This window comes from Gadus chalcogrammus, chromosome 11, assembly GCF_026213295.1.
Source record: "Gadus chalcogrammus isolate NIFS_2021 chromosome 11, NIFS_Gcha_1.0, whole genome shotgun sequence".
NCBI classification, from domain to species: Eukaryota; Metazoa; Chordata; class Actinopteri; order Gadiformes; family Gadidae; genus Gadus; species Gadus chalcogrammus.
Window position 1 is genome coordinate 14,756,265 of NC_079422.1, and position 12,353 is coordinate 14,768,617.

At 43.9% G+C, this 12,353-nt stretch overlaps 1 protein-coding gene across 19 annotated transcripts in view; it reads left to right on the forward strand.

Annotated features, from left to right (window-relative positions):
* LOC130391489 (plectin-like) overlaps window positions 1-12,353 on the forward strand; it is a 108,190-nt gene that overhangs the window by 71,479 nt on the left and 24,358 nt on the right. For 13 of the 19 annotated variants that reach the window (XM_056601662.1, XM_056601663.1, XM_056601667.1 and 10 more), the window contains 9 exons: window positions 2,894-2,983; window positions 4,506-4,583; window positions 4,710-4,814; window positions 6,131-6,297; window positions 8,533-8,648; window positions 8,973-9,070; window positions 9,785-9,901; window positions 10,736-10,831; window positions 11,201-11,328. In XM_056601662.1, coding sequence (XP_056457637.1) covers window positions 2,894-2,983; window positions 4,506-4,583; window positions 4,710-4,814; window positions 6,131-6,297; window positions 8,533-8,648; window positions 8,973-9,070; window positions 9,785-9,901; window positions 10,736-10,831; window positions 11,201-11,328 — 995 coding nt within the window. The remainder of the gene's footprint in view (window positions 1-2,893; window positions 2,984-4,505; window positions 4,584-4,709; window positions 4,815-6,130; window positions 6,298-8,532; window positions 8,649-8,972; window positions 9,071-9,784; window positions 9,902-10,735; window positions 10,832-11,200; window positions 11,329-12,353) is intronic. The other 6 variants (XM_056601664.1, XM_056601673.1, XM_056601675.1 and 3 more) reach the window with 1 other exon arrangement.

Here is a 12,353-nt window from a genome sequence, read left to right on the forward strand (position 1 = left end):
AACAAATGCCAAACGACTCACTCTGGAGTTACTCATTATAAATGATAAATTTGCTACCAGCTACACAGGGCCTCCTGTCTGGAAAGCTTTTTTGTTCAAAATTCAGATCCTCAGACATGAAAGGCTTGCACGCTACGCTATTCTCCATAATAACTGGAAACCAAAGTGCCATTGGTTGCCCTTTTTAGAAATGATTGGAACAAGATAGAAAACTTAAGGCACAAGTGGCCTGTTTTTCTTTCCATGAATGTCAAGTGGTAACACACTCCTGAACACACTCTTTATTTTCCCCTGTTTCCCCACAAGTTTTTTTTCCAGTGAATGTGCAAGGGTGAGTCATGGCCTCATCTGGACTCACTTAGCACCATCTTAAAAAAGGGAACTTTACGTTGGTCCGGCCCGGGAGCCCCTTCCAGGGCCAACGGTAGCACATGTGCTCCAGAGACCCCCTGAGGGGGTGTGCACTGGGGTGTGCACTGCTCGCCTCAGTGCGCCCCGGCCCGGAGTTGACGGAAACTCTTGGCTACGCCGGAGCTTTATGAGTCACATAAGTTAGGTTCAATGGTGTCCATATTAATCGGAGAAACCTCCTGAAGAAATGGAAACATTTCCTTTATAAACATTTACCATTTCACGTATCCATCCAACGATAACTCTTGCTTATGGTCATTTGAATTTTAGTTTAAATTCTGTTTAGGGGAAATGTTTGTTAGGAAAAAAGTATGACCAGAAGTGCTGTGTAAAAGCCTTCTTACTTCCCGCCCTGAAGGTAAACCTGAAGGTTTTAAATGAGGCTTGAAGCTCAGATACTAGCTACTCAAGGTTAACGGTCCACTGAGTGCTTTGCTCCGCTTCATAAATCACTAGGAGGGTTAAAAGTTAGCCAGGCTTCAAAATGGGGGCTTTTTAAGCTGAATGACAGAGGAGTCATTCAGCTTAAAGTAAATCACACCAATTCATGGTTATTAGTAGAAAATGATGGATGGATCAATAAAGTGGCCACATTCCAGTGTATTAAAAAATATGCCAAACAATTTGGAAAGACAACATTTGTTAAATAACATGACGTTTGTGGTTCTAACAGATAATAACATTGTTTGTGACAAATGAGGAGTGCATTTGTTTTTTAACCTCAGAAAGGAAGCGATTGAATAGTCGGTTTGGTCACGAGTGAGCGGTTTGTTTCACTGTGTCAGTCATCAGTGGGCTATTACTCTGATCACATACAGAGAGTCTGCTGCAGTCCCTTCAGCATGTTCTAATTTAGCCTATGATGATGGATTGAGCATCATTGGCTTCAATATAGGAAAACATAGCTCACACAGTGCAAACAAACTTGATAATATTATCAAATACATTCATCTTCACAATGACATTTGCAAGTGATTTGCATTATATGGTCTCCATAGATTTCTATTCCAATTTGAGCACACCTTTTTAAATATGTAAACAGTGGTCCCTAGTGGCCCTGTGCAGCTAGCTACCTTCCCCTTTCCAGGTCTGCTTCATGTATGAATGCACTGCAGACAGGAGGGTGGAGTCCTCATGCTTAGAAGAAGATAAGTGGATTTCTATCCATGCCAACATAAATCGTGGAACTGTTGTGACTTGCAGCAGAGAATTTCCCTTCATAGTCCTTTACTTTCCTATCCACAAGACACACCTGGAAAAATGTCAGTGACTCCAGGTCTTAATTTCATGAACAAAACAACATCATATAACAACATAAAACAATATATTTATATGATATAAATATATATAACTTGGTATTTTCTATCATTTCGTCAACTTAATTACTAATAACTGTGGCTATATTCCGAACCTCTGCCACATGACTCCATTCTCTCACGTCTCTAACCTCTCCCCCCATCTGTTCTTCTGTGTTCTTCATCGCTCGCCAGCATTGGAGTGTGGAGGTAGGTTGTTCTTGCACTTGGCCAGCTCTATGACAGATCTCGTACGGTTACAGAGTATCACAACACGATGATCGCTCGAACACGCACATCGCACGCTTCTGAACCAGCAGAGGAGCCGTTCCACTGTTTCACCTCGCATGCACAAAAATAACCCATCAAATCCAGTTCTCTGGATGATACGATGATCACACCCCCACCCCCACCAAGGCTTGTTCTGGTTCCTCAGTGTCCTTGTTTTCACACTGGTGTCCTTGTTTTCACACACCTCCACACATCACTTATTTTATTTTTCTTTCTTTCTTTGTATTCTCAATTTTTATCAGAGGGCTATACTTCAACATGTCGAAGGCAGCTGCTGACTTGTGTTTGGCACGTCTCAGCTGCGGTCCAAAAGCCTGCATGCGTAGCTGCTTGGGGCGATGCATTCCTGCCCTGTGTAGATGGGTACTGGGTGTGTTTTGCTCAGAGGTGAACTCTGAAGAGCATAGCAGCCGATACAGAAAGTCATATTATTTCTAGGTATGCACCAAATGGCTGGCTAATAGAAATAGCCTGTGTTGCTGTGTGGTATGTGACAGCATTTACCTAAAAGCCTCATTTTGACCGAATATATATTTTGTCAAATCTATTTTACTCTGCTATTCTGGTTATTGATTATCAATTTAAACTGCAAATAGCATGCTGTTATAATAACAGCCCGAATTTAATGAATTGGATTTGTAATGAATTTAAATTGATCAAAAGGCTATTTTTGAAGTAAATTGCATCTCTTTATAATTCTTCAGTATTTGACCAAGTATCTTCTCCTCCGATTCAACTTCAGCATCTTAATTATTTCCATGATGGTGGACCGCTAGATAAAATCATCAATTATGAATAGATCCTATTGATCCTATCATGTGACGCCTGTTTTTGTGTTTGTTGTTCTGTAATAATAACTTCTTCTTCTTCTTCATGTCTCTGTGCTGTTCTTCCAGTCGCAGCGTCACGTGTCTGACCTCTATGAGGATCTCAGAGATGGACATAACCTGATCTCCCTCCTGGAGGTCCTCTCTGGGGAACACCTGGTGAGTCACCCCAAACTCCCTGTTGCTCAAGCCTCAGTATGGCTAACGGCGTCGAGCACAACTTGTGCTAACAGCACGATTTGTGCTACCAGCACCCTGCCTCCGAGCCCAACCCTTGTTGTCATTCTGAGTCATCTGTCACAAGCCAATTATTAATCAGCATCCGAAAAGGAGCCAATTAAATACCCAACCTCAGTCAAACACAGGCTCTTACTTCCTTTGATCATACTGCCAATATCTCCCTTCATGCCATGGTGCCATTTTGGAGGAAAACCTGCAGAAATGTACCTGCAATCTGCTTGAATGTCTGGTTTAACACATAATCACTTTTAATGTTGATCTATTGAAGGCAACACTGCTACTTATGCAGTGGAGTCCATAATAACTGTGGTTGGTTTACCTACTAAACCCAGATGCACCAATCATTGCTAACTTCTGTCCAGCTTGATCCACTTTGAATAAGGACACATAATTCATAAGTAATGTGTCTTTATTCAGAGTGGAACAGCTGGCTGACATGCTAGTGATTTAGATGTTTATGGAAGGCTGCATGTCTCTATGCTGCTCCACCTACTCATGCTCTGCTCACTTTGAGGACCTAACAGATGAACCCCAACCTCGCTCTCTCTTTCCCTCTATCTCGTTCTTGCTTGTTTCTGCTCGGACTGTCTGACCCTTTTGACCTGTCTGGTTCTCCCTCTCTCCTCATGAACCTCTCCACTCTTCCTCACTCCCGGATTGCTAATGTTCGCTTTTGAAGAGTTTGATCCACCACCTCGCTCTCTCTCTCTCTCTTCTGCCTCATCTTCCTCTCCTCCTGACCCTCTCCACTCTTCCTCCCTTCCTGTGTGCAACTGTTTGGCCGTCGTCTTCTTTGTGTGCTGAAACTTTCCGTCTGGCTTTTTCGTCCTCTGCCTCCGTTCCTAATCACTCTCTCGTTGGGGCTAGCCAAGGGAGAGAGATGTGGGCAGGAGCTTGCGGTTGGTGAGTGAGCATGTTGTTCTCTTAGTCCCCTTCTCTTCCTTCCCCTTCTCCTCCATGGTCTCCTTCTGCTCCATCTGCATTGTGCTACTTGTGGCTGTGCATGATGTTCTCTGGCAGTGGCCTCTCTTTCACCTCATGGAAAGAGTGTACACACTGTCTATACATATACTATGTGGACAGGGCGTATACAATGTTACAATACATAGATATTATGTTCCCTTTCAATTATTAATTATCTTTCCTTTGAATGATGTATTGCATTTCATCCCATTTGTTTGCGTGATATAATTTTACTGTATGATTATATTTATTGTTGAGTTCCACACCACTTCCCATATGTACTGCCCTTCTGTTGCCTTTTCTAGTTTTCCTAAATTTTTTCATTTATCTTTATCTAAGAGATAAAATGTATCTTTATTTAGTTCTCCCTATTACTCCAATCCAGCAAGGAAGTTCTCCGAAGGCACCACAGGATGTGTGTGTCTGAGGTGTTGCTATTTGTGAATGCCTATCTAATCTCTTTATTACCACTCTACAGCCCAGGGAGAAAGGGCGCATGCGTTTCCACAAACTGCAGAATGTACAGATAGCGCTGGATTTCCTGAGACTCCGCCAGGTACGAGATTCTACCCGCTTCGTAACAAAAACAACAACAACAAGCTGAAAGGCTCTGGCAAAACATGTCTTCAGCGAGAACATTCTGACGTCGCTGTGTGTTTGTTTTGTTCCTCCGTCTCCGTAGGTCAAGCTGGTGAACATCAGGAACGATGACATTGCAGACGGGAACCCCAAGCTGACGCTTGGCCTGATCTGGACCATCATCCTCCACTTCCAGGTCTCCTGCTCTGTCAGTGTTATGTTCCATCACTGTGGTAGCCGCATCCTCTCTCTCTCTCTGGGATCTCAATCGGGCAGCTGTCACCTCTGACCTTACCGTTCCAGACCAATCAATGGGGACTCATGTTCCACTCCTCTCAAAAGCATTACTTGAATTCTCAATCAAATGTCAATGAAAACCTATCCTATCGCTGGTGGTTTGGTGCTTCCATGATTTTTTACTACTCGTCCCCAATCAAATACTTAATCTCCAAGGGTTGAGTATTAGAGATTTGCACTCACTCCCTTTTCAACACTGTGAGTCATGTCCGGGCTGATTGGCCTGGGTAGGGCTTGTCAGAAATCTAGCGTACATAACAGGCAGCTAGAACTTCACATGTAGATATATAGCCCTGCCTAGTTGGAGCACCTTCTACAGGATGGGCAACACCCTCAGCAAGCCAATGATTAATCCTATGTTGAAGTTGAAATCTGGCTCTGGAGTGTTTCTCCTACCAGGCCCAACACAATCCTAGCCTTCCCGAATCCAAATAGTGGATGCTACAACTAGATATCAATGCAAGTAAACCCAAATCATAACTTCAGATGGGTCTTTCTATAGGTAGACCGGGCACTAAGTCTGAACAGCAAATTTTGAATTGCTAGATAAATATTAGCTTGGTTTAAAGCTTGGCAAAGCCATTCAAAACAGCTACAGATGATCAACAAGTGAGCCCATAGAAAGAGATCAGGTGTCCCTCTTCTAAAACTGTTTGGAAGAACATCAGATGTGGAGCTGTTGGTGAGTCATGGCGGCTTTCAGCCCATTACAGAGGAGAGAGAAGGTGTGATACCCGTGGTGAAGTAGGAATCTGATACACTTAATGCTGAAACACACATGCGCACAAACACAAATACACATGCGCAGACACATACACATGTGGACATGAGCCCAGATGCACCACCCTCACAATAGATATTGGATACACCCAGGGAACACCAGGGAGATGTTGGATCTTAGGACCAACATACTACAATTCACACACTTATTTGCAGAATGATCGTCAAATAGTTAGTTGCAACAAGAGGAAACAGCTGTACGATTGTAAAGCACACACTCACATAGGAATCCCAATACATTCACAAGCTGATTTCATTCTTTATTTGACTCAATAATAAATTAACAGGAGGGGGAATTCCAATAATCACAGATAATTTTTTGGTTTGGTTTCGGTTTCCACTCATGATTAACACATTTAACCTTTTTAATTACCAATAAATCGCCATGGATTGTGTGTCCCCCCTACTCTGGTGTTAACCGTTGCTTCGTTTCGCTGTGGGGGTCAGATCTCAGACATCCAGGTGAACGGCCAGTCTGAGGACATGACGGCCAAGGAGAAGCTGCTGCTCTGGTCCAAGACGATGACGGAGAACTACCAGGGCATGCGCTGCGACAACTTCACCACCAGCTGGCGGGACGGCAAGCTCTTCAACGCCGTCATCCACAGGCACCAGTAAGTGGACAGGTCATGCAGTTCTGCAGGTTGGCTCTATTGCAGGGCTTTACAGAAAAAACAGATGATGGGTGTTTCAGCAATTGAAGGAGGGCAGAAATAGGGCCTTGGCCCGCTACCAATTCTTCAATGATCTTTTGCAAGTAAAAACGTATAACCCATGAAAACCTCCTCAGTCCCTACGGCTAAATGCAAGGATGGAATATGTATATATATTTTTTTGACAATCATATTCTCTTGATAAACCATCTATGTTTTTTAATATAATTTGTTTATTAGCAGTGATGGGCAGTGTTTTAGGCTTTATTAAATACAAAAAATTGCCCTAAACCTAATTTGTTCCTTAGAAGTTCAGTTTACCAAGCAGTTAGTGTTCGGATGACCGATTTGTGAGAATTTCGATGCTATCTTTTACCAGAAAACGACGTAGCTCAGGCATTCGCCCAGGGAGACTTAATTGTTCAACTAGGCGTGGTTTTTGTAGCCTTTCAGAGAAGGTAACAGAAAGGTTAGCCGCAGGGACGAGTTTCTTTTAAAAGCTCAAGCATGTTACTGCCCCGCTTTGAGAGGGAGAGTGAAAAAAGAAAAAAAAAAGCTCAATGCACGCCAGTAGGGCTGGCCTGGCAGCTGCCTTATTTTCAAATAAAGTACAGTGAGAGAGAGACAGTAGCGAGAGATGGGATCAGCGCACTCGGTGCTTGCCACTTGGACAGGGAAGCATCAGACGTTTTCTACGTTATTTTTTAAGTATACTTCTCGACGTGGGTTGCTGAGTTAAACTAGGAAGAGGAATTCCTCTAGATGACCGGCTCATGATGACGACGCAGACCTGAGAAAGACCTAATCAATTCAAACCACAACACCCAGCATCAAGAGTTCCATCGTGCGGTTGTGTCCACTTCCGCTTAGCCACGGAAGTGCAGGGCTTTTGCTAGACTCGGACGGACTGCTGTTGAAATTCACCCTACGTCGGATCATTATGTTTAACCCAAAGAAGAAGGAGAAGTATAAGAAGGCGACCCGCTTCAGCCTGCCTGCTGGCGGAGGTGGCAGGTGGAGAAGGCACAGTGACCTGGGATACAGCGTGGTGATGGTGTGCGAGGACATTCCATCAGGGGGGGCGGGGGTCTCCGGCTGGAGCTCTCAGGGGACCGGGGCCTCGACCTCATCCGGGAGGCGCCGCATCTCAGCGGGCCGAAGCCAGAGCTCCGCGAGCTGCAATGGAAGGGAGTGTCGTGTTGTCAGCAGCAGCAGCAGCAGCAGCAGCAGCCCTCCCTGTGCAGACGGGCAGGTCTACTGCCACAACGTGCGCTACAGACAGGCCCCGCGCGTCAACGGAGACCAAGCTTTCACCGCTACCGGTCATCGTGTTAAACAGCATCATGGGTCCGCTCGGGTGTTTTATTCAACTAAGTTTAGAATATTTGTGTCCTCTGGAAATATGTTTTCATTATGCAGCCGACTCTGTTGGAGGCGGTGGTTTCGGATGTATTTGGAGTCATTTGAGTTCACTCTCTCTTTCTCTTTTTCTCTGTGCCAAGCTTGTAAATATAATCAGTCTTATTTGTTTTTCTCTTTCACTCTCTCTTTGTACACTTCCTCCTCCCAAATGGGGGAGGGCCGCAGTCAATTGAGCAAATATGTCAGAGTTTGGTTTATGTAGCGGCTCTATGTGTCAGAAATGCTCACCGGCTACTTTGCGTGATGCCAGTGCAAATTAAATGCCCAGGGGAGCCAGCTAGCTTTTTTTTTATAGATTAATAAGGCAGGTGTGCTCTTGCACTGAACATTCTTCTTCCACACGCTGATGATGAACTTTGAAGGAACCCAGAGTTTACATCAGGATAACTCAATCCATTTTAAGTCATTGGTATTGCAGTCTTCCAAATTATTTTATTTTGGAATAATACTGCCAAATATTACATTTTATCTGTTTATAATTAATAACATATTTGTATGTTATTGATTGTTTTATTGAACGTAAGGTTTTGTTAACAAATTTGAAACAATTTTGAACAAAACATCTATTATGGAAACCTATTGCCACCGGTAAAAAGTTGACCACAGGGTCCACACTTCTACATGTTTGACCAGCTGTTAACGTTGACGCAGACGGTTTCAGCCTTCATAATGTTAAATTAACCTTAGAGATGGGGAGGACATTACCACTCATGAGTAAATGGGCTATTTTAGGAAATGTGGAACACTCATGATCCGTGCTTGTGTTTCCCAAAGGCCCAGGCTCGTGGACATGGGTAGAGTGTATCGACAGACCAACCTGGAGAACCTGGAACAGGCCTTCAACGTGGCTGAGAAAGACCTGGGGGTTACCCGCCTTCTGGACCCAGAGGGTAAGAGACCCAAGTCACCTCTGCCCATACTTGACTTATGCAAGCGTTGTTATTGGCATCAGGGTTAGCCACAAGTACAATATGTTGGCCATGATACTATGCAGGAGTAGACTTGAAGAACATATATTCTTACCAGTTAGTTTATCAAATACTATCTAGTAGTAAAGTATATTCAACAATGTTGTATCAACTTCAACCCATATATAACCTAATACTAATTTGACGTGTTGAAGGAGACTTTAACAGTGTTTTGAGTCACTGTAGTGATGATGTGTGCTAGCGACACCAACCTTGACTTCATGGTTCCATCATTTCCTTCCATAGATGTGGATGTTGCTCACCCTGATGAGAAGTCCATCATCACCTATGTGTCCTCGCTGTACGACGCCATGCCCCGCATCCCTGAGGCACAGGAAGGCCACGTAAGTAGCCAGTGTTCTCCGTTCCTCCGGGGGGATAGACGCTGAGATAAATATAGATAGATAGATTGATTTGGGTCAATGCCATTGAGATTATTAAAGTTAAATTGCTGAAGTCAAGCTTGTGACCTGTATGATAAAACCTCTTGTGGACACACTGTCGTCCAAGACCAGCCAGGACCGGAACTCCGACAGAGGTCCCGAGCATCTCTGATCACAGGACTTCCATTGCACTTTAAGTGCAATTACTAGCTTGGTCAAATTAGGTCAAATTATTCATTCAGCCGTAGTGTGGGTGTTTCGTTACCCTCCTTCCTTATCTTCCCACACGATCATCAAACCTTGACAATGATCCTGTCTATTCATTCCCTCTATCTGTCTCTCTGACTGTGACTCTGTGTCAATCTGCGTGTGTGTCTCTCTCTCTCTCTCTCTCCCTCTCCCTCTCCCTCTCTCTCTCTCTCTCTCTCTCTCTCTCTCTCTCTCTCTCTCTCTCTCTCTCTCTCTCTCTCTCTCTCTCTTTTCAATAAGCGCTTGGTGCAGCACAACGCCAGGCCTGTCGATACCAAATTAAGTTAGCATGGTGTCGGAGGAGCCCCTGGGAAACATGGGAAACAACAGGGTGAAAATAGCCCTCCTGTCCTCCCTGTCCACCAAACTGACTTCCTTGCTGCTTGTTATTTTGTTGCCCCTGTGTCGCTGTGCTTGCTGGAGCAGCTGGAGCTACGCTGGCAGGAGTACTATGAGCTGGTCACCCTGCTGCTGCAGTGGATCCAACACCACATCACCATCTTCGGGGAGAGGAAGTTCCCCGGCAGCTATGAGGAGATCGAGGTGAGCAGCGACCACCGTTTTGGATTGCTCCAGACGTTATTGTTCAGTATCGGGCTCTCAAAGAGTTGTTTACAGTCGCGTCTGCGGTCTCTCCGCGGAGTGCAATATTGTTAAGCGTGGGTGTGTTTGTGGGCTCAGGTGTGGGTGTGGGAGTTCATGCCCAATGAAATAATACAAATACAACAAAGATGAGTTACACAATAGAACCATGTGGAAATAAAAGCACACAATATAATTTTACTGGAGAAAGGAAGCTTGTGTCCTCTTCACTTTCATAAATGAATAAGGTATCATGTATGAGGAGAGCTGGGTGGGGCAGCTGGCACACGGTGCAGTGTGTGAAACTAACAGCCTGAGGGCCTGATCTATCTACTGTAAACTCTTAACACAACTCCACTGGGCCATTCCCAGCCAGAGCTCCAGATACAGCTGCGCCACACACACCCTGTCTGCTCTGCTCACTCTCTGTGTTTATGTGTGTGTGTGTGTGTGTGTGTGTGTGTGTGTGTGTGTGTGTGTGTGTGTGTGTGTGTGTGTGTGTGTGTGTGTGTGTGTGTGTTGTACGTGTGTGTGTTTGTTTTTCTTTTGTTTTCATCAAAAGTTTATAATGCTGTCCCATTTTGATTAATGTTCCAACTTTAATAGTTAGTCAATTCAGTATGTATGTTAAAAAGAAAAACCACAGTAATGCGATAGGTACCTATCTATATAATTAGAAAAAAAGCATAAAATGAGACACAAAGAGTGGCAACTTTTTCTTGGAAAGACAAAACAAAATGATTCATGTGTTGTTGAAGTATTATTATAAGTACCACTGTTATGTTTCCCATTCAGATCCTGTGGCGCCAGTTCTTAAAGTTCAAAGAGACAGAACTGCCTGCAAAAGAGCTTGACAAGAACCGCTCAAACCAGATCTATCAAACCTTTGAGGCAAGTCGTCCCTATCTCTACCCTTCTATATTCTATTAGTGCATGGTATTGTATCATGGTTTATTGTAGTACGCTACTAATTTTTCTTTTAATCATCTTCTACTATACTCTAGTCTCTACTCCATTCTCAACTCTACCCTACTTTATTTCTCTAGTCCAGGAATTATATGCTTATATGCGTACAGAAGGTACCTTCTATACCGTCTTCTATTTTATTCTGCAAACTCTGCTATATTATCTACTCTATTCTCCATTCTATTCCCTACTCATTCCTCTGCTCTATTCTCCAATCTATTCTCTAGTCATTCCTCTGGTCTATTCTCCACTCTATTATATTGTGATGTGTAATGGTGTCCCATCTGCCTACAGAGCGCGGTGCGTGCGGGCCAGGTGAAGGTGCCCCCAGGCTACCACCCCATCGACGTGGAGAAGGAATGGGGACGCCTGCACTCTGCCTGCCTGGATAGAGAAAAGCTGCTCAGAATAGAGTTTGAAAGGTGAGCTCAAAGCTGCTGTCGGTAAGACATGAGCGCTGTAGAGAGTAGAAGAGAGCAAGATTTAGAAAATAAACAACACTATGTTCCCTCCCTCCATACGTTCCTCTGCCGGTTAGATGTGATGCATTCATGCACCTTCGGTTTGAATTATACTCCAAATATTGCTCTAAAATCTAACCTGCAGCAGGTTCAACGACTATTTTGAAGGAAGGTTGCCCAACCACAGTAATGCAATAGGAAGGTTGGGCAACCTTCCTATTTTGCCATTTTAAAACGTATCCTGCTGTTATGACAATTCACTTGTTGAGCGTTCCTCGTACAGATATAGCTGTCGATTGCTACCCCTCAGAGAGCAAATAGGCTTGCACCATACAGCTGAATTATATAGGTCATCATTCATTTAGATTGAACTGTGTATTATCATCTCCACTGATTAGTGGAGTATTAATTCTCCAAAGGAAAAAATGTTTGATCGGGAAACAACACTATCTAAACACTGTTGATTTAAAGGGGTGGAGAACACGAATGCAACAAACACATGCACACACACTCTGACACACACACACACACACTCTGACACACACACACACACACACACACACACACACACACACACACACACACACACACACACACACACACACACACACACACACACACACACACACCTTCTGAGTGGTCAAAAAATTAATCATATTTTAGTTCTAACCCTAGGATCTGAAAGCATAATAAAGTAATACATCTAGTTTTTATTTGCGGGCCATGGTAAATGTCCAGCCTTATTTCAGTGATAGTTTGTCATGCCGGGTAGTGGGCTGGTCTTTCTGTCACAAGACTGTCTGCTCAACTCTCTGAGTGGACTCCCTCATGGCTTTGAAATGTGGCTGAATTCAAAACGCTTGACTTTTGTCTCCATTTGGATAAAATATTCCCACTTTAAAATTAGTTTTTTTGTTTGGATTTGTTTGATTATTTTGAACCGACGATCAATTGTCCCATGGCCTTTTTGACGGACCCTCATAGGT